The sequence below is a fragment of the Gymnoscopelus braueri genome (assembly GCF_963280865.1).
Source record: "Gymnoscopelus braueri genome assembly, chromosome: 20".
Classification (NCBI taxonomy): Eukaryota; Metazoa; Chordata; class Actinopteri; order Myctophiformes; family Myctophidae; genus Gymnoscopelus; species Gymnoscopelus braueri.
The window spans coordinates 34,006,476-34,033,975 of NC_137622.1; the positions used below are offsets into that span (position 1 = coordinate 34,006,476).

At 42.0% G+C, this 27,500-nt stretch overlaps 1 protein-coding gene across 5 annotated transcripts in view; it reads right to left on the reverse strand.

Moving 5' to 3' along the window:
* Window positions 1-27,500, reverse strand: part of diaph2 (diaphanous-related formin 2) — a 688,393-nt gene that overhangs the window by 107,015 nt on the left and 553,878 nt on the right. For 4 of the 5 annotated variants that reach the window (XM_080415256.1, XM_080415259.1, XM_080415257.1 and 1 more), the window contains one exon: window positions 18,707-18,871. In XM_080415256.1, coding sequence (XP_080271382.1) covers window positions 18,707-18,871 — 165 coding nt within the window. Of the gene's footprint in view, window positions 1-18,706; window positions 18,873-27,500 lie in introns of all 5 variants that reach the window. The other variant, XM_080415255.1, reaches the window with a different exon arrangement.

Sequence of the window (27,500 nt, forward strand, 5' to 3'; positions counted from 1 at the left end):
AGCTGGCTTTATTGTTGAGACTGAGAGCTTCTCATCTTTTTTCTTCAAATTAAAACATAACAATTATTATGTAGATTGGATTTATTCATTTTTAATGAGTGAAAACAAATAAAATAAATAAACAATCATGCCTGACTGATGAAAGAGTTGAGTTAACAACAGCTCATCGACGTCACCTGCCGCTGCTGAACCAGATCTGCTCTACATGGGGTTCAAGGAATCATTTAGTGACTAAAAGGCCTGGATCAAAGCACGGCATGTCACTGCAAAACACACAACAAAACCCCAAACACTTTTAGATGCCACGTAAATTCCATAAATTAGAGGACTTCAATTACTATAGCTCCGTTTGGCAGCTGAACCAATCACCTGTATTAAGTCTTGCCGAGTATTACTTTGGTTTGTTTAGTTTCTTGACGGTCGTTGGCCCTCTCCTTTTTTCCCTCTACACCCAAATGTCTTCGCCAAAAATAGCCAGTCTACAAGCTCTCACCAGCTCAGTGGCCTTGTGGTCAGAGTGTCCGCCCTGAGGCTGGGAGGTTCGATTCCCGATACTCTGAAAATTGGACCTAGTGCCTCCCTGCTTGGCACTCAGCATCAAGGGTTGGATTGGGGTCAACCCATTAAGACCTGAAGCCGATTTCTACAAAATGTCTTCTGAATCAACAAAAAACAGTTTTTTGAAAAAAAAACTATGTTTCTATATCAGTGGTTCTCAAACTTTTTCATGTCAAGGACCCCCAAAATGATATGTATTTGGCCGTGGACCCACATCTCAAAATATTTTGTTCCAGGGACCCCCCCAGAAGCAAATATCGGAGTTACAAATGTTCGCTTAAAAAAAAATACATATTCAAAGATTTTCACACATTTTCTCGATTAAAAAAGAAATAGCAGATCTACAAGCTCGTAGCGCGGCACCGAGTGCCGCGCTACGAGCTTGTAGATCTGCTATTTTTGAACTGTACTTGTACATCAAGCTGCCTCACACTAAGGGAAGAGGAGATAGACTCCTGCCCTATTATAGCCTCGCGTGGCCAGACAATATCACACGACACACTGCGTGGATATTAGTCTGGTCCCTATCAACGATAGATTTTTTTCCAAGGGGCGGTTACAAAAAGATCCAAACGGACTCTATTGGTTAGACCTAAACCAATCAGAGCAGTGCTTCCTTGTACGAACGAATCAGAGCAGTGCTTCCTTATACGTCATTGCTCCAAATAAGGTGATAAGCCCGCCCACATTTGGATACTGGGCCCTGATTGGTCCCTCACAACTTCGGAGGGAGAGAAATGAAATCTCTATTGAGGGGGGCCAGACCTAATCTGCCGAGGGCTAAAGTGCGATGCAATTTTGCAAAGGCAGATTCGTCTGGAACCAGGCTAGCCCTATTAGGCCTCATGGCTCGGCAATGCTTACTTACTACAAAAAGCGTCTGCGTTGTGAGCTTGTAGATCTGCAATATATGACCGACTGTTCACCTATTATGACGTGCCACGAATAGGGATGCAAGGGTTCATGCGTGTGGTTGAAGAGGAGAAGCATCTGGATAGGGAGGGACGAAGGAAAAGGGCCATTAACAGGCAAAGACTGAGAAGCAATTTGTTTGGCGTTTAGTGATGGCTGGCAATCGATGCGCTAAGGCAAATTAGAGAGGATAATTGTGTTGACAAACTAAATAATCCAAAGTCACTAAGACAGCAGATTATGGGAGGGATAAACATTAAACCCTTTAAGTAAAGACACAAAAACCTTTGGTAATAAAAATGACTGCAGTAGGGGTCGGGACACAGAGATACACGCCAGTATGGACAAAGGTCAATAAAGATTATAGTGATATATGACATGGTAAGGTAAAGAAGATTGAAATGTTGAATTACAAAGATGTACTAGTATGACATGGTTGTTGATATAGGTTTATTCAAATCATAAACTATAAACGTGTACTGCTGTCTCCCTGGGTACGACAACCCTTCTGGTGAAAGACAAAAACAGCTGTGATAAAACAGGTGTGATATAGCTAAGCCTTTACCTATTTTTATTTAGAGCACCCAATTATTTTTTTACCCCTTTCCTCACCCAATTAAAATAGTCACTATGGCAATGAATCCTCCCCACACATTTCTGTGCATTGCCTCTCCCTCCCACGAGCACAGCCAATCGTGTTCGCATAAAAACACTCAGGAGGCGGATGCACGAGGTGGATTTGAACCCCTAGACTCTGCAGCGGTGGACGGGTACTTTACTCCTACACCACACAAGTGCCTTAGTTAACCCTTTAAGACCGGGAACGCAAAAATAGCAGATCTACAAGCTCATAGCGCGGCACCGAGTGCCGTGCTATGAGCTTGTAGGTCTGCTATTTTTTTTTATTCGCGAAAATGTCAGTAAATCTTGAATATATATATATATTTTTAAAGCAAACATTTTTAACTCAAATCTTTGCTTCTGGGGGGATTATACAAATGTCTTCTAAATCCTGGTTATTTTTTTTGCTATAATCAGTGGTTCTCAAACTTTTTCATGTCAAGGACCCCCAAAATTATATGAATTTTGGCCGCGGACCCCCCCATCTAAAAATATTTTGTTCCAGGGACCCCCAAGAAGTTGTAACAGAGTTAAATATGTGCGCAACAGAAAAAAAAGATATTCAAAGATTTGCACACATTTTCACGATTTTTCAAAAAATAGCAGATCTACAAGCTCATAGCGCGGCACTCGGTGCCGCGCTATGAGCTCGTAGATCTGCTATTTTTGAATAGCCCAAAGACATCTTAAAATGACACAGATACTTTCCCGGTCTAAAAGGGTTAAGTCTATACGTAAGACATAAACTACCATTATAGAACATACAGTTCCATACCAACGAAGGGCTGACTTTTTCCAGGGCCCATGTCTTTCAATAATTCATGAGCTGTGCGCTCGCTGTTCTTCCCTGACCCTGCACAGCACAATATAGCTCCCCGAGCATGGCCTCCCCTCCCATGCATACATGTTTGCCAGCTCCAATGGGGGGGGGAGCAATGAGTATTTCCGACGACCGCTCGGTTGCACCAGTGTGCTTGGTGCGGATGGAGTTGCTGCTATATATCACATGAATTTTACAAACACCGCAGCACTCAGGGGGTGTTTTAAACAGCGGATGTGTCTATTAGGACAGCTGTAGCTATGGAGCACCGACGTCCTGACGTCACTCGTTCATACCCTGGGTCACGGAAGTAATTTCTCTATGGAGAATAACATTGGGTCATCGTGGAATCGTCTCGTGTAAGAATTGTGGTCCAAAAATGTACAAATTGTCCCGGCGCTTTCGTCAGCGAGGTGGCTCGGTATTGTTTACGATAGTCAGTCACTCATATTTGATACAGTCTGTTTCTGGCGAAAATTGTAATTAATTCGGTGGCGGTAACGTTAGCGTTTTCTCACCGTCAGTTGATGCTTCATTTCCATAGGAGTCAAACCGCCGTGCTAATTTGTTTATTTTTGGAACACAGTTTTTATATGACGCGATCTTAAACACGTCTATGGGAATTCAGGATGGGGAGGAAAAAAAACGTGACCCAGGTAGGAAGTGTAAATTCCGTCAGACTTCCGTGCTCCATTCAAACAAAATGTCTGCAAGTTGGTATACAGTAGCAGATGTATGAGGCATTCTTCTGGCCTTGTGCGACATACATTAACCACTTGAGCCCTATTTAAACTTTGAAAATTTCAATATATTGAAAATAGCAGATCTACAAGCTCACAATGCGTCGCATCGCGACACATTGTGAGCTTGTAGATCTGCTATTTTCAATATATTTTTATACAGATTTGTGAGATAGGACATTCTGCATAATGAGTACTTTTACTTTTGGTGCTTTAAGTACATTTTGATGCCAATACTATTGTACTTTTACTTGAATTTTAAGTACCAGACTTTTACTTGCAACAGAGTGTTTCTACATTGCAGTATTGATACTTTTACTTAAGTAAAACAAATTGAGTACTTTTCCCACCACTGAGTATAAGCTCGGGGAAGATTGAATATGCTTTGGAAACGGAGCGAGCGGGATCGCGCACAGCGCGCGCACGCACGCACGCACGCACGCACACACACACACACACACACACACACACACACACACACACACACACACACACACACACACACACACACACACACACACACACACACACACACACACACACACACACACACACACACACACACACACACACACACACACACACACACGATCAGCAGTATAATCACTCTGATCTCCTGAATGCTCAGTCTTCCAACTCCGTCTGAGCCGGCCAGGGTCTGTTGGTCTTATTAGAAAGTCACTCAATTAACAGAGAAGACTGTTCGCTCACACCAGACCATCTGCTGCGCTTTGATAACTCATTAATGGGAAGATCCCATCACACACAAACGCACACACACACGCACACGCACACACACACACACACGTAGTCGTGCAATAGCGCACACACGAACATACACTCGCCTCGCGCTCCAGGTCAGGATTACACGTTACCCTGCGATTGCATTTCATTCGCAACCCGATCTCAGAATACAGTCGCAGCATTAAATTAACCCGAACACAGCCTCCACGTGCTGATATCAAATACTTTTCATTGGGCCTGCAGAAAAATAACAGAGATTGGAGAGAGGTGTGTGTGTGTGTGTGTGTGTGTGTGTGTGTGTGTGTGTGTGTGTGTGTGTGTGTGTGTGTGTGTGTGTGTGTGTGCGCGAGTGCGAGAGAGAGAGAGAGAGAGAGAGAGAGAGAGAGAGAAGACAGACCTAATGGATTCTCTTATCAGTTACATTCTGCTCAATGAGGACTGTCTGTCAATGCATTTTGCTCAAATGCTTCATGTCGGTCGGATGCATTAAGCCTTAGCTTTTTAGTAAAAGCAATTTAAGGGGTGGAATCTATCCCAAAGGAACTCTTTAATATTGCAGGTACTTTGTGTGAACGTGTTGCGCTAGTGCAATACAACACGGGGTGAGGTCAGCACATAGCCGTGTCAGATAACTCAAACCCAAATGCTGGAACACAGACAGTATACTGCATTTACATCCAAAGGAACACAGTGAAGTACAATTAACCACTTCAACCCTATGTGCGCTGTTTACAGGGTAACCGAAAGGCTCGCCCCAAAACACACTGGCCCCCATTTATTTCGCGGACCACTCGCCTCCAGCGGTTCTTGTACTTTCTTTCGTCGCATCGCGTTGTGAGCTTGTAAATCTGCTATTTGCAAATATTTTATATACATTTTAAACGATACTTTGTGAAATGGGACATTCTGCACAAAAAATACTTTTACTTTTGGTACTTAAAGTATATTTTGATGCCAATACTTTTGTACTTTTACTCAAGCACATTTTTAAATACCCGACTTTCACTTGCAACAGAGTGTTTCTACATTGCAGTATTGATACCTTTACTTAAGTAAAAAAAAAAATGTACTTTTTCCACCACTGATAAACAACGGCCAGCAGACAAACTCCCTGATAGTCTCTCTGCTGAGCAGCCAACCTAGGAGAAGATGCTCTGGTTATGCTGCACTGGAGCCCGCTCAATGTCTTTGGTTTTATATGGTGTAAGAAAAGGAAGAGAAAAAAAAAACACGCGCGGAACACAAGGATCGGTTGTGTTGTGCAGGTTGCATCGGTTGCATTAGCTCTTTGTCAGCAGCACTGTGCAGAAATAAATAAATAACTGAGGAATGTGGTCAGTCATGGATTCATGGACTGTTTGTGAATAAATACATACAACTCTTCAACCCTATTTCAACCACACACACACACACACACACACACACACACACACACACACACACACACACACACACACACACACACACACACACACACACACACAATCCCTTCAGCAGCCTACACAGCTCCTTCCCCTCTTATAGTCACAGCAGCAAAGAAGTTTAAATCAGTGATAAAATATTCATGCGCAGCTATTTGCTTGAGAGAATAATTTATTTTCGCGGCGGTGGATGCCTCTCTTAGCAATATACGCAACGCCGCGAATCCTTGTGGGAGCGACGTGTCTTACGCCCGCCGTGGCACTTTGATCAGAGGGCGATGAAAAAGTTGGGGGTTTTGGAAACGGTGGCTGTTTGACAAGAGAAGACACGGGGAGAGAGAAACGAAAACGAACAGCAGACAAGGGGACCTTCACCATTCATGCTAATGGCTTGTGAAGACTGAGAGAGCATCAGTGCGTTCTTCTGGACAAGCGTGTGCCATATCGTTCTGACGCGGTGGATTCCGGGGCGGGGCGGTGCCGCCGGGAGGGACTGATGGGAGAGAGGCTGAAGGACGAAGAGGAGCAGAGACACCTCGAATAAATGTTTAACGCGCTCCTCATCATACCCAGAGGGGGGGGCAGAGCAAATCTGGCTTTGTTCTGTGTTAGCTGTGTTAGCTCCGTGGTTCTCAACCTGTGGATCGGGACCCCCCCCCGCCCCGATCCACATGATTAATGATTATTTTGGGGGGCACGGCCTGAAAAGTTTGAGAGCCACTGTATTAGCTCACTGTAAATTAGGGGTGTGCCGATATATCGTCCCGCGATATATCGCGATACGTTTTCGTGACGATATGTCGTTTTAGAAAAAAAAATATCTTTTTTTTTTTTTTTTTCAATAATAATAATCAGGCATGCAAACAGCCCTGAGGTGAAAAGGGTGACAACATGTTTATTTTTTTTCGGGTCAGGTGTCACACTATTGCCCTATTTGGATTCAAAACGGCTATTGTAGATGAAGTTTGCATGTCTGAATAATGCAAAAACAGAATTATTTGTTTGCATTTGCTTTTTTTCTCCCCCATATATTTTCATAATAAAAAAGTGCCTATCGTATCGTATCGAAATCGTATCGAAGTTGTGAGCCCAATATCGTATCATATCGTTTCGTGAAATTAGTGTATCGGCACACCCCTACTGTAAATATATCAAACCGGTTAAAATATATATCTACAGCAGTGGTTCTCCAACGTATTCATGTCAAGGACCCCCAAAATGATATGTATTAAGGGTGCGGACACCCCATCTCAAGTCTTTTGTGCCAGGGACATCCAGAAGCAAAGATTTGAGTTAAAAATGTTAATTATTTTTCAAAAATAGCCAAAGTATAATAATGATTGTGACGTTATATTAACTACAGTCATTTTGCTGCATGGGGACCCCCTGAACCCCCCCCAAGACCCCACTATGAGAACCAATGATTTACAGTATACAGTATATACAAAAAAATAAACTTAACTGACAGAGCCGGCACGCTTTATCCTTTAAGGAGATTCTATGCTTACCTAAATTACACAGACTATACAGCCGTTACTGTTCCTTCTATACATTAACGACATGAATGCTGCCTGTAACTGCAAACTGTTCCTGTTCGCTGATGACTCGGCACTCCTGATCTCGGGTGAGGACAAGTTGCAAGGTGAGGAAGCTCTCAGCTCTGAACTCTCAAAAATCCGTACCTGGCTTACCGATAACAAACTGTCTCTACACCTTGGGAAAACTGAATCCATCCTATTTGGGACCAAACATTCCCTCAGTAAAATGAAGGTAAATGACTTCAAGGTCAAAGTCGATGACACAATCATCACTAGCAAAGAAGAGATTACCTATTTGGGATGTATTCTTGACAAATACCTGACAGGTGAAAGCATGGCAACAAAGGTGGTCAAAGGAGTAAACCAGAGAACCAGATTTATGGGCAGAGTTTCCTCTTTTGTCAACCCTCAGGCCCTCAGGACCCTCTCAGGGGTCCTGATTCAGCCCCTTTTTGACTATGCTAGCTCCTCTTGGTACTCCACACCTCAGTGTCACTGAAGACTTAATCTCTCAAGAACAGATTCTGCTCTGCGTTGGAATCTGTCGGGGAGGTTCGTCATAACGTGTGCGCATGGGCGTGCCTTCAGATCAGGAAGCAGGCCGCGCTTTACCCAATCAAATGTAGTGGGCGGGATTCACGTGTCCGTCGATCCTTCCCCCCTCGAAACAAACCAAAACTAATTTAACAATAGCGTCCGCGGAGCAGACAAAACCACGGAAAGATATTCACATTTTAACTTACTCTTTCATCATAGAAACAAGTGGGCTTATAACCAATACGATCCATGTTCTCTGGGAGAAGTAGTGTTAGTGTTCCGTGTAGAAATATTGTTAGTGGGAATGAAAACATAGTCGCACCAACCGGAAGTGATGCGCTGAAGGCATACAACAAACACCGGTTTCCTTGCGCTCTGGCGTTACGTTTTCTTCCGCCAAGAGCCAACAGACATAGAACAAACAGCAGAGGGCGCTGTTTTTCATTTTCAGTTGGCGATGGGTTCCCAGATTGCTGAAGACTAAGCTTCAAACCTCCCAAAACAAACTGATCCGACTACTTCTCGGACTGGGGCCCATGACCCACCTCTCTCCCACTCACTTTGCCAGCCTAGGCTGGCTCAGGGTGGAAGACAGGGTTAAACAACTAAAAATGGGTCTGGTCTTCAAAATTGTAAATGCAGATTTGCCCGAAATGCCCCCTATACCCGCATATCTGTATAAATACCTCGAAAACGTTAGTGACACCCACAGCCACGAAACTAGAGGGAGCGTAAACAACAATCTGGTACCACCCACCCATAAAACAAACATGGGCAAATTCTCCTTCTATAGCACAGCCACTAAGGAATGGAATAGTCTAACCCCATCCCTCAAAAAATGCAGTTCGCTGGGCTCATTCAAAACAGCCCTAAAAACCCATCTTTCTGGAGGCCGAAAGAGGAGCTAGTACCAGTTTCCCTGTAGACAGACGACCCCCCCCCTCCTCTTTTTTGTACATATTTTGTATTTCCTCATGCTTTTTTTGTATATAATTTTTATTTTTCCATGCTTCCCCCCCCCTTTTTTTGTACTTATATTTTTTAAATGCTTTTTTTGTACATAGTGGTATTTTTTCTGTATTATCTGTATTTTCATGTTGATTTTTGAACTGTTTGGTTGCTACTATATATGTCTATGAAATTAACTCAAGGACCCCAACGGAAACAAGTCCGCAAGGACTTTTTTGGCCGGACCTTTTAGACAAAAGCATTATAAATGTAACTGTGTTGTTTTACATTCTTTTGCCTAATAAAAATTTCAATCAATCAATCAATACTCAACTGTGCATGCTAATCTTTTTAGGGGAATTATGGTGTAGAATTTACTTATGTATTTGGTATTTGAATGTCATTTTGGTAAAGCACAGCGGATGGATTCAAGATGCATCCTTTACAAGTCAACACACAGAACTTCAGCTTCACTTAAGACACATGCACACATACAGTAGCGCCATGCAGAAAATGTCAAGTTATACGCAGAATGTGTTTTTAAACTACCAGTTTGAAACCGGAGTCTCATCCTCTTAAACCATTAATACCGGGAAAGCATCTGTCATTTTAGATTTGAACCACTTTAACCATTATCTTATTATTTGGCTATTCAAAAAATAGCAGAAATACAAGCTCATAGCGCGGCACCGAGTGCCGCGCTATGAGCTTGTAGATCTGCTATTTTTTGAAAAATCATGCAAATTTGTACAAATCTTTGAATATATATATTATTATTTTTTAAGCGACCATTTGTAACTCAAATCTTTGCTTCTGAGGATTCTACAAATGTCTTCTAGATCCTAACAGTTTTTTTTTTTAAACGTATGTTGCTATATTCAGTGGTTCTCAAACTTTTTCATGCCCCAAAATGATAAGTATTTGGCCACGGACCCCCATCTCAAAATATGTTGTTCCAGGGACCCCCAGAAGCTTTACATTTAAAAAAAAAAATCTAAAATAGCAGATCTACAAAAAATTGCAGATCTACAAGCTCATAGCGCGGCACTCGGTGCCGTGCCGCGCTATGAGCTTGTATATCTGCACATTTTTGAATAGCCAAAGTATAAAATATGGATAAAGTGGTTACACGGATACGCGTTCCCGGTCTTAATGGGTTAACCACTTTGAACCTGGCATCCATATTTCTTCATAGGTGACATTTTTCAAAAATGTCCAAATTTCTTTAAAGAATTGTCGTCACGCAATGTATTGCATAACGATGAATTGTACATTCTTAAACCCAGTAAGGTTGTTTTTTTAAGCTCTGTATGTACAGTAAAAGCACACACACACACACACACACACACACACACACACACACACACACACACACACACACACACACACACACACACACACACACACACACACACACACACACACACACACACACACACACACACTCTGTCTGTCTGTCAGAGAAATGTCTTTATCAGAGCTGATACGATGGGAGAAGTAAGTTCCTATGAGTGTCTACTCTTAAAGGCAGCGAGGAGGTAGCATGGCAGCTTTCAGAGGTTGACGTAGGAGGTGCTCCCGCTGTGCTATCTATCTTCACTCTCCATTTGGATAGAGCTGGGAGATGAAACGAGAGCTCCTGTCTGCGCGACCTGTTTGAAGTCGCAGTGCTCAGTGGTGGAAAAAAAGTACTCAATTTATGTACAAGTATCAATACCGCAATGTAGAAATACTCTGTTACGAGTAAAATTTCGGTATTCAAAATGTACTTCAGTAAAAGTACTGGTATCAAAATGTACTTAAAGCACAAAAAGTAAAAGTACCCTTATGCAGAATATCCCATTTCACAAGTTCAATATGTATTACAAATATTTTGAAAATAGCAGATCTACAAGCTCACAACGCGTCGCTTGCGAGCTTGTAGATTGTCTATTTTCAAATAGCCAAAGTACAGTATTATATAGGGTTGAAGTAGTTAAAGTACGTTTTGTAATACCAAACAAAATCTACAAAGTAACTAGTAACTAAAGTTTTCAAATAATTGTAGTGGAGTAAAAAGTACAATATCTTCCTCTGACATGTAGCGAAGTAGAAGTAAAAGTATTGAAAATTGGAAATTCTCCATAAAGCAAAAAAGACCTCAAGCACAGTACTTGAGTAAATGTACTTAGTTACTTTACACCACTGCCCAGTGCCCACGCTAGCATTATCCATAGTGTTTGTGAGTCGGCGTTATACTGCTCTTGCCTGACCTCTGGAGAAAGAGACGATACACTGAAATGAGACTTGGATTCACCCAATTTCAGACCCATATCCCAGAGTGAATTGTAATGCTCAACACGGACGCCCGGCAACTCAATATAAACCTTGACAATCACATAATACCATTAAACGCAGGGCTCCCCCTAAGCATGGGCGGTATAGGTGAATGGTTCTCAAAGTGGGGTCCGGGGACTCTAAATTAGTTAATATAGTTTCCAAATCAGTTTAACCACGTTAACCCTATACTGTGTATACGTCGGTTATTTGAAAATAGCAGGTACGAGCTCACAGCGAGTCGCGACGCGTTTGTACATAGTAGATCTGCTATTTTCAAAACATTTTGGCACATTTTGGGAACATTTTTGAAACATTTGAACAACACAAATCTTGCAAAGGCGGTCCCTGGCACTAAATATTTTCTGATGGCCGTCCGTGGCCAAATACATATTCATTTGGGGGTCCTCGACGTGAAAACATTGGTAACTGGTATAAGTGATTGGACACTTGCTTTGGCAATGTAAAACGTATGTTTTCTCATGCCAATAAAGCTCATTTGAATTGAATTGAATTGATTGGGGGGTGGTTTGTTGTGAAAACAATGGCAATAAGGGAAGATCGCGAGGACACGCCAACATTGCATACTGTATTCTACTTTAAAATCATATGCTTAGCCCTGTGCAGAAGAAGTCTCAGTACAGAACAATATAGCTTGTTGCGCTGCGTTGCAGGCTTTGTGACTATTCTGTTCTGTAGGCAGTTTAGAGCGCAATGTAAGGCGGCGCAATACCGTGCGATTACTAATAACAAAGGCGTTACGGGCGAGCAGGTGGACATTAAAGGCACACGGTTCAATATCACGCCGTGTACACTAAGCCACATGTCACACGTAACAACTATCACTTCTTTGCTCTGTGCGTCACACGTCTCAGGCAGAGGCCTAGTGACTCATAGCAAACCATAGAAACATAGCAAATGTATCACAGTGTTAATCTATACGACTGTGTCAGTTTATTGACACTGATTCAGTCAAAGGTAAAGCTAACAAGCCAACTATGAGTCATATAGTGTCATGAGAGCTAGGCTACCTGTCATAGCACCACCCGAGTTAGCTGGTTAGATACTGTAGATCAGCGATTTGCAACCTGTGGGCTATGAGGATACATAGGAACTTAAAGTATACTATAGACTATACAATATAGACTAGTGGAGAAGAGATCCAGTAGAACTAAAAGACAAGTCTTTTTATGCTTGTTTGCGCTCGGGTGTTGCGCTCTGAAAATAGCCGATCTACAAGCTCACAACGCGTCGCACTGCGACGCGTTCTGAGCTTGTAGATCGGCTATTTTCAGCATGCAACCAAGTGTAAAATCAGCCATTACGACGTCATCAAGGCACCGCCAACATACATTATAGTCGAAAACGAAATGGAATTTTATTCAAAAAGACTGTGGCTAATACTAAATAAAAATGTGCTGTCAAAATCAACACTGGTGTGCGCCCTATAGCCGAGATGCACACTCAACTGTGTCTCGACTTTGCCAACTTCAGAAATTGGCTACCCCCCTCAGGAAGGATATCTCTGGTCGCCGAACAAGGAACACAAAACACACTGGACATTCCAATATGCCAGACTGATCGAGAGAAACAAGAAATCACCAATCCCATACATGTGCTGACTCTAAAATGATAGTGGATTTTAGATTTGTATTTTAGGTTATTAAGATTTTTTTTGATAGGCAATTGCATTTTTTAGATTTGAAGTTTTATATTGTAAATAACATTTGAATGGCACCTCTCTTTTTTAAACCTGTGATCATGCTAAAAGCTGAATAAACACAAAAATGTTACTTCCATTGATCCAAGCCGGAACCCAATCGATCGATTGATTATTAAAATAACCATGAACATTCAACGCAGCCCACCCATCTATCTGACCACTGCACACACAGCAGCCGACATGCATACCTGTTATTATTTGGTTCCAAATTGACTTGTAAATCACAAATGGTAATCAAATTAACATCAAATTACGGTGCGTGCAGGATAAGTTATGGAATTTATGGAATGAGGCTAAGTTTAGCGATATAACCACTTAGAAAAATATGTGTTTTTGCATAAATGGCCTGTCAGGCAATTAGTCTGGGCTGCTCAGAATTATTGCACATTGCGAGCTATAATAAATCTGTGTGTACAGGTGCACTAATGAAACGGGGACAGCCAATCTCCACAGAACCCAGGGTACAGTGTTGCCAGATTCTGTGAGAGAAACAAGCAACCAGGTCTAGGTGGAAAACCAGCCCAAAAGAAGCAACTATGGGGGCCACATGAGCACTTTAACATATATACATCAGCTATTTGAAAATAGCAGATCTACAAGCTCACAACGCGTCGCGATGCGACGCGTTGTGAGCTTGTAGATCGGCTATTTTCAAATAAAATCTTGCAGGAAATTATAATAAGCAGATCTGGCAACCCTAGCCCAGGGACTGGGGGGGGGGGGGGGGGGGTCAAGGAGAAGACCCCGCATGGTTCAACATGCACCGCTGCCTGCAGCAGGTGTGATTTTAGTCAAGTTTGTTCGTGTGAAATTGCCTGTTGAGTTTGTTATTGCACATTTTATTTTATTTTATTGTACCCTCAGGCATGGTTGACTAAGTACAGATTATTATTTTTTTGCAGCCACCGCCTGAGGCGGAGGAGGAGGAGAGGGGGAAGAAAAGGTTTAATTCAGACACACTATTCAGACTCGGAACAAGCTGCCTGCTACAGTACCACCAGCTTTCTACTGTTACACTACACTACACTTTTATCCCTGATAAGTTTATAATGTCTCTAAGAAACACACACAATGGGTACCGTTGGGTATTGTCGCTGTTGGCCGGGAAAATGTGTATGTCCAAAAGTGTTACTTTTCCAGAAAATGGGGGGGAAAAGAACCTGTGTTCCAATGGTGTTAAGTAACTAAGTACATTTACTCAAGTACGGTACTTACAGTAAGTACAATTTTGAGGTATGTTTACTTTACTGGAGTATTCCCAATTTTCAGTACTTTTACTTCTACTCCACTACATCTCAGAGGCAAACATTGTACTTTTACTCCACTACAATTATTTGAAAACTTTAGTTACTAGTTACTTTGCAATTATCAATTATTATAAAACATATGAACCACTTTAGCCTTCTTTTATACATGGGCTATTTGAAAATAGATCTACAAGCTGACAACGCGCCGCTATTTTCAAACATTTTAGTACTTTTACTTTTGGTACTTTAAGTACATTTTGATACCAATACTTTTGTACTTTTACTCAAGTAATCTTTGAATTCCAGACTTTTACTATTTCTATATTGCAGTATTGATACTTTTACTTAAGTAAAATATCGGAGTACTTTTTCCACCACTGGTTCCAATGCATCCAAACCCAAAAATGCCAGTTGGTTTAGTCCACCCTCCTGGAGTGGTATCTTCCACCAGTGGGTGGAGTTCGTTCAGATCATTAGTGCAAACTGTGTGTTTTAGTTCATTTTCACGGCAGAGTTTGATGAGAAGATTTTACCCATGTTTTCATATTTTGTGTTTCTTAACCCTTTAAGACCGGGAACGCATCTGTGTAACCACTTTAACCATTATTGTATACTTTGGCTATTCAAAAATAGCAGATATACAAGCTCATAGCGCGGCACCGAGTGCCGCGCTATGAGCTTGTAGATCTGCTATTTTTATTTATTTATCGTAAAACATTTGTAACTCAAATCTTTGCTTCTGGGGGGTCACTGGAACAACATATTTTGAGATGGGGGGTCCGCGGCCAAATAGATATAATTTTGGGGGTCTGTGACATGAAAAAGTTTGAGAACCACTATATAGCGATATACGTTTTTTCAAAAAAACTGTTAGGATTTAGAAGACATTTGTAGAATCCCCAGAAGCAAAGATTTGAGTTAAAACGCTTAAAAATATATATACATAATACGATTTGCACACAATTTCAACAGTACTGCTACTGCTGCCGTTTGCTCTCGTTGAAGCCTACACAGGTGAAATACTGTAGACAAGTGTTTTTTTTTTGTATAACCAGAGAGTTGGCACATTTGAAAGTATTTGTTTATTACGTTTGCTGTTCATTTCTTTTCTTCCACACGCCTTCTTCTAAAATAAAACAGTGAACTAACCGTCACGTCGGTAGTGGGTGTGGATTCCTTGAGTGAGCCTACAGTCATTCACTTCAAATTCAAATGTAGTTATTATTTAGTCACAAGCTCCTGTTAAAGGAGTATTTCACCCCAAAAATTACACATTTCCTATCAATTACACACCCCATGAAGCCTTGAATTCATGGAGATCATTTTTTTGTCGCATTCCTAAGCCAATAATCATTTGATGACCACGTCATCAGTCAGTAGGAGACTCAGTAAGGACACTCAATTGACTCCGCCGATTGAGTTCAAGGCTTCGGATAACTGGCAAAAGCATGATGTATTTTTGTTCAGAAGGCATATTTCTGCAACTGGCTATTATAGTATGTCCTTGCTCCCTGGCCTACTCTTTCTCTGCCATGAAAGTTATGACTACAGGAATATCTACAGTCGGCAGTACATGGGGATGTACTGCCGACCTTGGCATCAAGAGGAACCTTGGGCCCGTTTATGTTGACATTATATTGTGCGGGGTGGGCTTAACGAAAGATAAACTGTCTGTTATATTGGGGAACATTTTGTATTTCCAGTAGAGAATATTTTCGGACTAATGCCGTTATCACCTTGTCTCTCTCTCTGTGCAAATAAGCCAGAGTAAATCAGCTTATTATTCCTTAAGCCTGACTTCATGTTATTTCTTTTCTTCCAAAGCAGAGTATCCTTTTATACCACGTTATCAGGGTCCTTGGCCTGAAAAACCTTGAAGACCCCTGGTCAAAGCAGCATACACAATGAGAACAACCTGTTGCTTGTTGTTAACTAGTTGTACGAACGCTTGTTTTATTGTTGTATTGTTTTATTGGATCTTGTTTAGTCGATACACGCAGTGGTGGAAAAAGTACTCAAATGTTTTACTTAAGTAAAAGTATCAATACTGCAATGTAGAAGTACTCCGTTACAAGTAAAAGTCCGGAATTCTAAATTTACTTGAGTAAAAGTAGGAAAGTAGTGGTATCAAAATGTACTTAAAGTACCCAAAGTAAAAGTACTAAAATATTTGAAAATAGCCGATCTACAAGCTCACAACGCGTCGCGATGCGACGCGTTGTGAGCTTGTAGATCTGCTATTTTCAAATAGCCTATGTATAAAATAGGGCTAAAGTGGTTAATGTATGTTTTATAATGTGATAATTTATATCTGCAAAGTAACTAGTAACTAAAGTTTTCAAGTAATTGTAGTGGAGTAAAGTACAATATTTGCCTCTGAGATGTAGTGGAGTAGAAGTAAAAGTATTGGAAATTGGAAATACTCAAGTAAAGTACAAATACCTCAGAATTGTACTTAAGTACAGTACTTAAGTAAATGTACTTAGTTATCTTACACCACTGGATACACGTATTTGTTTTAGCTCGTGCTCATTTGATTTAGCTATTTTGTCTCATCTGTTTAAGAAAGTAGGTAGCTGATATATTGCACTTTTACCTTAGCGCTAGGTATACTCTTGGTTGCTTGTTTTTTGCAGAAAATGCACTTAAGACTTCTGGTGATTAGTAGTTTTCGTTCCCTACCCATGTTGAATGCACTTATTGTAAGTCGCTTTGGATAAAAGCGTCTGCTAAATGACTGTAATGTAATGTAATGTTGCTATTGAACCTCATGTGGCTCTTAGGCCCTATCCCGTGGCTCCCTGTAACTGGGGAAAATAAGTATGTAAAGGAATACATTTAAAAAGATTTTTTTACATTTTAATCATAATTTATTATTGTAGTAGGCATAAAGTTATTCTTACATTCTCCTATTGAAAAGGGGAAAAAAGTGTCGGCTACACACCAGATAAAAAGAAGAAATACATTATTGAAGGCAAATAAAGAATGTATTAATGCTTTGACATATTTGTTTGCTCTCTCCACCACCTACACTGCTAGCTTACTGGTATACTTGATCTGCTTTAAGATATTAGCAAACAATAAAAAAGTAATATTGATAGACATTTAAAAAAAAAAGCACAAATAAACATACATATTTTGCGGCTCCAGACAGATTATTGTTTCATAAATTCTTGGGATAAAATTGGCTCTTTTGATAATAAAGGTTGCCTAATACCCCTGGTATATACAGTATGTATACAGTATGCATGTTTGGCTACCCGCTGTTCAACCTGCCCCAAACCTGCATCACAAAATGCACAAGAACATTCCAGAATGCACATGTCATGGGATTGGAGTTTCACTTTGAAAAGGTCATCAAACTATTGATAAAATAGAAATAGCACTTATGATGTTATGATGTTAACCTGATGTTAGCCGCACAGAGCAATTATCTGCGATTTTTAAGGACTATAACAATGGAGGAGACGCCACAAATTAAAGAGCACTTTATGGGTCTCTCAGTGGCTGAGGACTCAGCGGCCGAGAGCTTGTCGTCGCTCATCCTAGACAGACTGGCTTGGTTCAGACGGCAGGCAAATACAATTTGTTTCTCAAATGTGATCTTTAGGACTCACTGTGTCCACACTGCTATGTGCACGTTGATCAGATCGGATTTGTGCGTTCAGACATCCTACCTAGACCAATCTGCATTGCTTGCTGTGGTACCGACAGAATGACATACTGCATGCGTGAGTAATGCTTAACATTAAGATCTGAGGCCGATTAAAAAAAAAATCTATATACTAACAGTTTTTCAAAAATGATTTTTTTCACGATTTTTCAAAAATAGCAGATCTACAAGCTCATAGCGCGGCACTCGGTGCCACGCTATGAGCTTGTATATCTGCTTTTTTTTAATAGCTAAAGAATTCTAAAATGACACAGATGCGTTCAAGGTTAAACTTATACTAGTCAGATAGATCAAAAAAAAATTGCGTTATTTGAGAACGTTGTAGGCTATTTGACTAAGTTATAACCCGTTTGTAAAGCAAGTGATGGCGTGACTCCCTCATGTTAAATTATGGGTAGCAACTACTGGAAGACTCAAACAAGATTTAGGTTTTATCTGGGTGTTCTATTCAGTTTCATGTGCAATACAATGAATGATCAGTACAATATTGGTGTATTTGTTGTTTTTGTGTATCTTTTGTGTCGCGCTGCAATGTGTTATGAGATTGTAAATCGGCTATTTTCGAGTAATATATCTAGTATAAATCAGGCATTAATGGGAGGATGGCGTGCATATGTGTCAAGTGGTGCACCCACGCATGGGGAGGGGTGATGCTGGGGGCACCATATACACATCTTGCCTTGGGCTATTGAAAAAGCCAGGGCTGGCCCTGGTTAAAAGAACACAATGTTGCAACATCCAAGGAGAGAAACAAGTTATGTTTGTGACTTTGCGCGTACACACACACACATGTGAGTACGCGTCTGTGTGGGCGGATAGAAGGGTAGGTGGGTGCATGCAGTGTTTATGTTTGCGTACAGTAGAGTGTGGGCATATGTCCGAGAGTGTGTTCTTTTGCATGTACTCACCATGAAGAGGGTGCGGAAGTTTGCCAGGTCTCCGAAGAAGTCCTCCACGCTGAGCGAGTGTGGGTCAAAGGCGTAGAAGCTGCCCAGGTTCTCGTACAGCTTCTGCATGTTCTTATGCATGGTGGAGAGCTTCTCGTACTGTTCCCGCGAATGTTTGCAGAAGCCGTGAGGAGGGGGGCAAGGAGTCAAGGAAAGAAAAACACTTCTCTGGTGCTCAGCTCACACACACACAGTTTACAGTTTAGGCATCTAGCAGACGCTCTTAATCCAGACAGATTTACAGTAAGCAAGGACACAAGATAATACATCATAATACACATAATACATCAAATGCTTAAAAATAGTAATCTAATAATAAAGTAATACATAAGTAAACCAATAATCTAATAATAACTACATACAAGAACCTATCATCAGCCTGTACATTGAAACTATACGCACTATAGGATGCCAGGTCAACAATGACCTGGCATCTGTTTACATAACATGCTATCTAAGTTACATTTCAGCCGTTGCATAATCCTGCAAGGTCGTCACGGCTATAGGCAAGTGCTACGGGCTGAGATGGAGTCTGAAGAGGTGAGTCTGAAGATTACGGCAGAAGATTGGGAGTGAGTCTGCAGTTGTAATTGCTATGGGGAATTCATTCCACAGTTTGGGAGCCAGGAGGGAGAAGAGTCTGGGACATGTGGAGCGTTGTCCCGGATGTTTTACGCACGCACACGCACACGCACACACACACACACACACACACACACGTATACAGTAAACACTTTTGGCATCAGTGACCCAAATGACGGCCTGACCAACACACACACCTGCCAAAGGAAACACAACCAACAGCAACCGCAGAATCTTTTGCAGCATAAAAAAAAAAAAAAAAACCACCATCAAGGTCGGTGGAACACAAAAAGCCAGACAAGGAATAGAAGGGGGCGGTGAGGATCTAATGTGCCATAACAATAAACTCTCACTCTGCAGTCAGCGGCGTGGTGAGCTAATAGCCGCGGCCCCGGGAGTAATGGAAAGGTGTTTTGCAGTCGGCGGCGCGACACAGATGGCCGTTGGAATAGCTGATTTGCCATCATTGTTCTATTGTTTGTCTGAACAACGGCGGGGTCAGGTTTTCTTGAACCCTCCACTCCATCTCACATCACACTGTAATTTACCGAACGGGGCGAGAACCTGGCGGATGGCTATTGACAGGTGGCGACGGTTTAGTATCATCACGGTGGTCGATGGTCTCATGGTGAGTGACCCACTACCACACGCAGGATTTTGCACACACACACGAGAGATATACAGTAAAGCCACAATTTGTTCACACGAGAGCATGCAACATTTCTGCTTGCTAGCAGGTGCAGGTGCATATACACACAAACAAAAACCAGAGCATGAACACACATATGGACAGGGGGAAAAAAGTGTTCTCAGATGGAGTCCAACTGGTAGGCTTGATACCTATAAAAGTAAAACACTAGTCACACTCGTAGCTCCGATGCAGATGTATTATTTATTACAAACATTTTGGCAGCTGAACTGCCTTCATCAGCTGCTGCTGAACATATCTGTGCATCAGAGCTACGAGTGTACTTTTTAAAAGGTGAACACATATACCGTGTCATCCATAACTTAACCATTTTAGCCCCCTGACAGTATATACTTTTTTTTGCTAATGGATAGCAAACATAGCCGACTTACAAACTCACAAGGCGTGGCGGCATGTATATCTGCTATTTTTGCAATTTAAAAAAATAATAATACGAAATTTGAATTTATTTTTATAATGTTTTTTTTTAATATACAGGTAGGCTATTAAAAATGTTCGCTTACATGTCCAAAATAGGGACGCCAGGTTGAAAGTGGTTAAATAATCTTTTACCTCTGTTGTCAGTATAGTATCTGCAAAGACTCAACACGTCCCTGCACCTGTGAGTGCACGCTTGTGTGTGCGTGTGTGTGTGTGTGTGTGCACCGTGACTGACCCACCGTGACTGACCCACCGTGACTGACCCACCGTGACTGACCCAAAACAAAGAAAAATCTTAACTAGGTACAGACTCAGTGAGCACAGTCTTGCGATCGAGAAAGGTCGTCACAGGCAGACCTGTATCCCGAGAGAAGACAGACTATGCACCCACTGCACACAAAATGAAGTGGAAACCGAGCTACACTTCCTAACCGTCTGTCCATTGTACCAAGACATCAGAGACACATACTTCCCACAGATTACAACCACACACAGAGATTTTGAAAACATGACCAATGACAAAAAACTCCCACATCTACAACAATGTGCAAACACAGCAGCAAGATTCGTGAGTTGCTGTGATAGGAGAAGGATATCAAACGGAACACAACCACCCTAAAGACTAATCATTGTGTATATTCCGGCACTATACCTGCACCCAGTGATCTTGGTACATAGAAATTGATCTATTGAAGATTCTGACTTTCAAATGTACATATTTTTTGTTTTGATTGTATTGCTGTATTGTTGTATTGTGCTTTCTGCTTTGGCAATGTAAACATATGTTTTCTCATGCCAATAAAGCCCTTTGAATTGAATTGAATTGAATTGAATTGTGTGTGTGCGCGTGTGTGTGTGTGTGTGTGTGTGTGTGTGTGTGTGTGTGTGTGTGTGTGTGTGTGTGTGTGTGTGTGTGTGTGTGTGTGTGTGTGTGTGTGTGTGTGTTGTGTTCACCAGTGCATGCATGATGCCCATGTATCTGTGAATGAACGTGTGTGATGAAGGCTCTGCTATGATACAGTCAGTAGTGGTGCAAGGACCTGTGTGTGTCAGGCTCCATCAAGATGACAGGCCTTTGATGTAGAAATGTATGACGCACCGAAGCCTCAGTCCGTTTCTTCCGCATAGCAGTGCACGCGTGTGTGATTGTGTTGGTGCCAGAGTTGGTGCCAGAGAGAAAAGGCAGGCAGACACCAGTGTTAATTGTGTCGACTAAAACTATTACGAAACATTTTCTTTAAAAAATAAATAATAATAAACTAAGCTATGATGACTAAAACTAAGACTAAATATGTTGGCAATTTCGTCAACAAATAAAAAAAAACTATTTTTGTGCGAGTGACTAGTGGAGAAGAGATCCAGAAGAACCAAGACAAGTCATTTATGTTTGTTTGTGCTCGGGTGTTGCGCTTTGAAAATAGCAGATCTACAAGCTCACAACGTGGCGCAGCGCGGCGCGTTGTGCCAATCTAGGCGCTGCGACGCGTTGTCAGCTTGTAGATCGTCTATTTTCAGCATGCAACCAAGTCTAAAATCAGGCATTACGACGCCATGAAGGCCAAAATACATTTTAGTCGACTAAATCAACTGTAGATTTAGTCGACTGAAATCTTATGGTATTTAGTCAACTAAAATTAGACTAAAACTAAAACATTGTAGATGACTAAAATATGACTAAAACTAAATGGAAATTTATTCAAAAGACTATGTCTAAAACTAAATCAAGATTGTCTGTCAAAATCAACACTGGACCACCAACGCGTAGCTCCGCCAGTGTCCAAACTAACAAGTGCCACCCTCCCCGCTCCCCCCCAAAAACAATAGTCTGGCTCATCATTGCCGTTGAAGCGCAGTGCAGAGAAACTGCAGACACTGCCCCCTCCTCTGAGGGTGGCTGCATGCATGGTGGAGGAGAGCAGGGACTGACAAACAGGCCGGTGTCTAACGAAGGCTATAGGCACTTCAGAGCCCCTCTGCATCTGAAGCGCTGTCTGAAGCACCGACAACGACTGACAGAGACGGAAGAAGAGCACATATACAGTATTATCTATCTATCTACCTACCTACCTACCTACCTACCTACTCACTCCATCCATCTAGCTAGTATTTTTTTTATCGACATGCCCGAATTCGGAAACAAATATGCACATGCATGTTAGGCAACTGTTTCTGTCAGACCAGAGCTCGATCAGCGTAAGAGGGAGAGGGTGAGATGGGAGAGGGAGAGGGGGAGATGGTATAGGGAGAGGGGGAGGGGGAGCGGGAGGGGGAGGGGGAGGGGGAGGTAGGTTGTTTGTGATGTCAGACCGGAGCTTGATGAGAGAGACAGAGAGGGAGGAAGAATATCTCACCCTCACAATAATTCGGCCAATAACGGAAACCTGAACAATCCACGCATTGTCATCACAACTAACGCCGGCACCGTTGGACACGATGATGACCTGCCGCTTTCATTGTATGTATCTGTGTGTGTGTGTGTGTGTGTGTGTGTGTGTGTGTGTGTGTGTGTGTGTGTGTGTGTGTGTGTGTGTGTGTGCGCGCTCCATAGCAGTGTCAAGAGTAGCCAGGCTATGAAATGAAGACTGTGTGCATCGTTCTGCATCCCTAAGTGCCTTATAAACCTCTCTGGGCCACGGAAACGTTGGAATCCTGTGTAAATAGGATTTGGTTAAGGGGACGCAAATAAAGCATCCACTCAACTCAATTATACCATACTGTCTGTGTGTGTGTGTGTGTGTGTGTGTGTGTGTGTGTGTGTGTGTGTGTGTGTGTGTGTGTGTGTGTGTGTGTGTGTGTGTGTGTGTGTGTGTGTGTGTGTGTGTGTGTGTGTGTGTACATACTGTAATGTGTGTGGAAGTCTACACCCATGTGTGCCAGGCCTTAGGTCCAGCTGAGAAGGAATGAAATTGCCGCCAGGAGGCTAAGGCTGCCTGGATTAGCTCCCAGCAGGTTGCTGTTTACCAGACCTCAGCAACAATGCCACAGCCACACAGTTTTTTAGCAAAAGCCCACACACTGGCCCGCCGGACTGGACGGGGCTCATCCTTCCTTCCTCCTCCCCCCGGCTCTATCTCTCCGTCAATCTGTGCCTTTTCTTCCTCCCTCTCCTTCTGTCAGTCTGTCTTTATCGCTTCCCCTCGTTCACCTCCCTCCCACTCTTCCCCCGTTCGCTAATAATTAAGTTATTCTGTTTGAATAATCGTGCGCCAGAAGGGCGGATGGATGTAAGACTAAGAGGGAGAAAACTTTGCCAATAATTATGTGAAATCTTTTTCTTCCGATACCAAAAAACTCCTGACTGAGTTAAATTCTCTGAGTTGTACTTTTACTTGTTTCAGAGCGCGGGGTCCTGCTAAACTGATGCTTGTAAAGAGATCTCACTCCCAATCACCAGCTGTCGACTGTCAGCTGTGTCATATGACAAGATGTCCTTCAGTGGTAATAATGAGCAGCGCTGCTGCATCCAAACTCACTTAATGCATTCAGATTTATTTCGGGCGACTCAAAACGCCCCCACTCCATGATACCCGAGTGGTCACAATGGAAAGCTGACTACAAAAGATAAAATACCTACCGGTACAGGTAAAAAAATAAATAACTTAAAAATACAAAATATATCAATCACGAGTCATGAATATTAATGATGGTAAGCTGACAAGCTGAAGTCCCAGGCTCCTGCAAACGAACGGGTCCATGCCAAAAAACACCAAGGCATAACATCGATAAGATGACAAATCAATGTTAACCTTGGTTTTTGGCACCTGGGCCCGGGGGCGCATTGGCATCATTGAAAATTGGCATGGAGAAGGCTTGTTAACAGTCTTTCCACATCCGGTGTGTTGTGCGTGCCATAAATGAGTCCATGATGCCGTCTGCATGCCCAGGTGGGTGGCAAGTCATTTTCCACTGCGCTTAGATCTGTGCATTTTGTGTTAGAACACCGGAGACCCATGTTTGGGTCGAGGACCCATTTTTATGGGTCGCAAGTAAATATATTTTTTTTTGGGTGTGTTTCCTACATTTAGTTTTTAATTTCAAAAGGTAGTCAAAAATGAAGAAAATATTATAATAATTATAATAATTTCATAAATAAATACAAAAAGTCTAAACAATTCCACAACCTAAAGGGAAAATGTTTTATAAGAACATATCAGATCTACAAGCTCACAACGCGCCACATTGCGACGCTTGTAGATCTGCTATTTTCGCTAGTTTGGGTCTCGGGGAGACATCACATTTCTCTTTTGGGTCTCGAACTAAAACGTTTGGGAACCACTGGTGTAGTGTACGTATGTGGCTGTTAGTTTAGTCATAGTCTTTTGAATTAAATTAAATTTAGTTCATATTTTAGTCATCTGAAAAGTTTTAGTCTAGTTTCAGTCGACTAAATATCATATGATTTTGGTCTACAGTTGATTTTGTCAACCAAAAAATATTTTGGGAGGCCTTGATGACATCGTAATGGATGATTTTACACCTAGTTGCGCTTTGAAAATCTGCTATTTTATATTACAACCAAACATAAAATGACATGTTTTAGTTCTACTGGATCTCCACTAGTCCCTCACTAACATTTTAGTCTAGTTTTTTTTTTGGACAAAATTGTCAATATAGTCTTAGTTTTAGTCATCGTAGCTTAGTTTTTATGTAGTTTTTGTAAGTGAAATAGTTGTAGTCGACGAAATCAACACAGCGCAGCGGTCGACCGTTTGAACTGTGATGTTCCACTCCGGTCCGAGTAGAACCTTGAGAGGTGGGAACGAAAACATTTCGGGGTGTACAAATTGTCATAATTTAGGCCCCCTACAATTAGGTTAAAACTGCAATACTGTATGCTGCTGCTGCTGTGTGCATGTGTACCCGTCTCTGTGGTGTTTCTGCATGTCTCTTTCTCAGAGGGACTGTCAGGAACTATATACCGTGGTTGGTTTACCGCTCACATTCTGTGACCCTGGGATAAACAATGTTCAGAAGCGGGCTGTCGAGACAGCAGCGAGTCGCTGAATCAAACCGAGGCTCGACTCCGGCGAGTCAACATCGTGATTATGTGACAGCATCGCGTCCGACTGCTGAACTACAAAGACAACGTCGGATGTGAAACACGACACTGCGTGCACTCGTTAAATCTGCTGAAAAGAAATAGAAATAAACTCTCTCTCTCTCTCTTCCTCTCTCTACGATCCACTGCCGTTGCCAAAAAAGCCTCCCTTGTCCTGAACTCTGTCCTTGTACAACTTACAGAATTAGTTCTTTCTCCTGCCACGGTGTCCTGGTTACGCTGCTTAATCAGTCACGTTTTTTTTTTCTTCAGCGTGTTTTTTGGCACGCCAGAGAGGGCACATTTAACATGAGTAAGCCGCGATTAAGGGTACTCATTTTTAACACCCCAAACCGACATCAAAACCATATCCAAGTCAGACTTAGCCAGGAAGTGAAGAGCTTTTTTGGGCGTACAGTACAGCCCCATTCAATCTCACGACAGATGACAAAAAAAACTAATCTTCCACATTTAACGTGAAAACTAAGTAACAAAAATATAGCTTTCACGACGGCCACCTATGAGGTTGGCAATAAATTACCTTAGTTTGTTTACCTGTGTGCATCAGAGAGTTATTAAAGTGCTGCATAGCGCTCAATGGTGGGGCAAAGAGCCTCCTTAATAAATCTCCTCTAACCCAGTTCCATTAATGTTTATTTAATGCTTTTCCTATGTGCCTGCTGGCCCCTCCACCCAAGGCCTCACACTAAGCCTGCTTTGCTCCAGACCCCGCACCATCACTGCTCCCTTTATCCCCCCTCACACCCACTGCCAGCCGTCCCTCTGGGCCAAATTACACTGAGACTGCCCCACCGACTGGACACAGAGAGAGAGAGAGAGAGAGAGAGAGAGAGAGAGAGAGAGAGAGAGAGAGAGAGAGAGAGAGAGAGAGACACAGAGAGACAGAGAGACAGACAGAGAGAGAGAGACAGACAGACAGACAGACAGACAGACAGACAGACAGACAGACAGACAGACAGACAGACAGTGCGATGGGGGCAGGCAATTTATTTGTATTTTTAATAGTACATGTCTATTAGGGGTGTGCCGATATATCATCCAGCGATATATCGCGATACATTTTCGTGATGATATGTATCGTTTTGGCGTTTCATTTTTTTTAATATAAATAAATAAAAACTAAAAACTAAACTAATAAAAAACTAAAAAATATATATATATTTTTTTGCAATAATAATGCAGAAACAGAAGTATTTGTTTGCATTTGCTTCCCCCCCCCCCCCCATATATTTTCATAATAAAAAAGTGCCATATATCGTATCGTCTCGATATTGTGAGCCCAATATCGTGTATCATATCTGTCTATCCATAAAACAAAAGGAAGAGAGCAGAATGGTGTTAGAGAGTACCGGGATGGATTGAAATGTTGGGTATAATTGATGTACAATTAGCCTAAACCCCCCCACAAAACAAACAGCATGCAACAACCCTGGCTCTTCTTAAAAAACAGCAAATTGAGTTGTACATGCTGCGTATATGTTTTTTCTGGTGTGCCTCACTTTGACATTACAATTGCGGAGGTGTTTACACACGGCAGGTTGAGTCTCGAGCGTCACTCGCCAATCAATGTGTCACTCAACAGGGACCACACCGCCACATCCACACGCTCCGCTCATAGCCGTCATTACAGTACGTCGTACAGTATAACCCAATTACTTTATTTTTTCCACCTCCCTTCCTTTTCTTCGTGACATTTATTTATTTTAACCATCCCCATCCATGATTCAGCAGGTCATTCCCGCGGACATAATCCCCTCATATCGAATTCAGCCGCTTTCCCTTCCCTCCATCAGACGTGGTCATTACACCCACCAGTCCCCTCCTCATTGAGTTGTTCCAACAGCAGCTGAGGTGCCATGGCGAAGAGCCCTGAATACTTAAGCAGGAGTAAGCCTCATCCGTACAACGCATAAATATTTCAGACGGAGGCGAGCGGAAATAAATCGACAGGAAAATTGACACCAAATCTGCCTTTTAATTTTCCC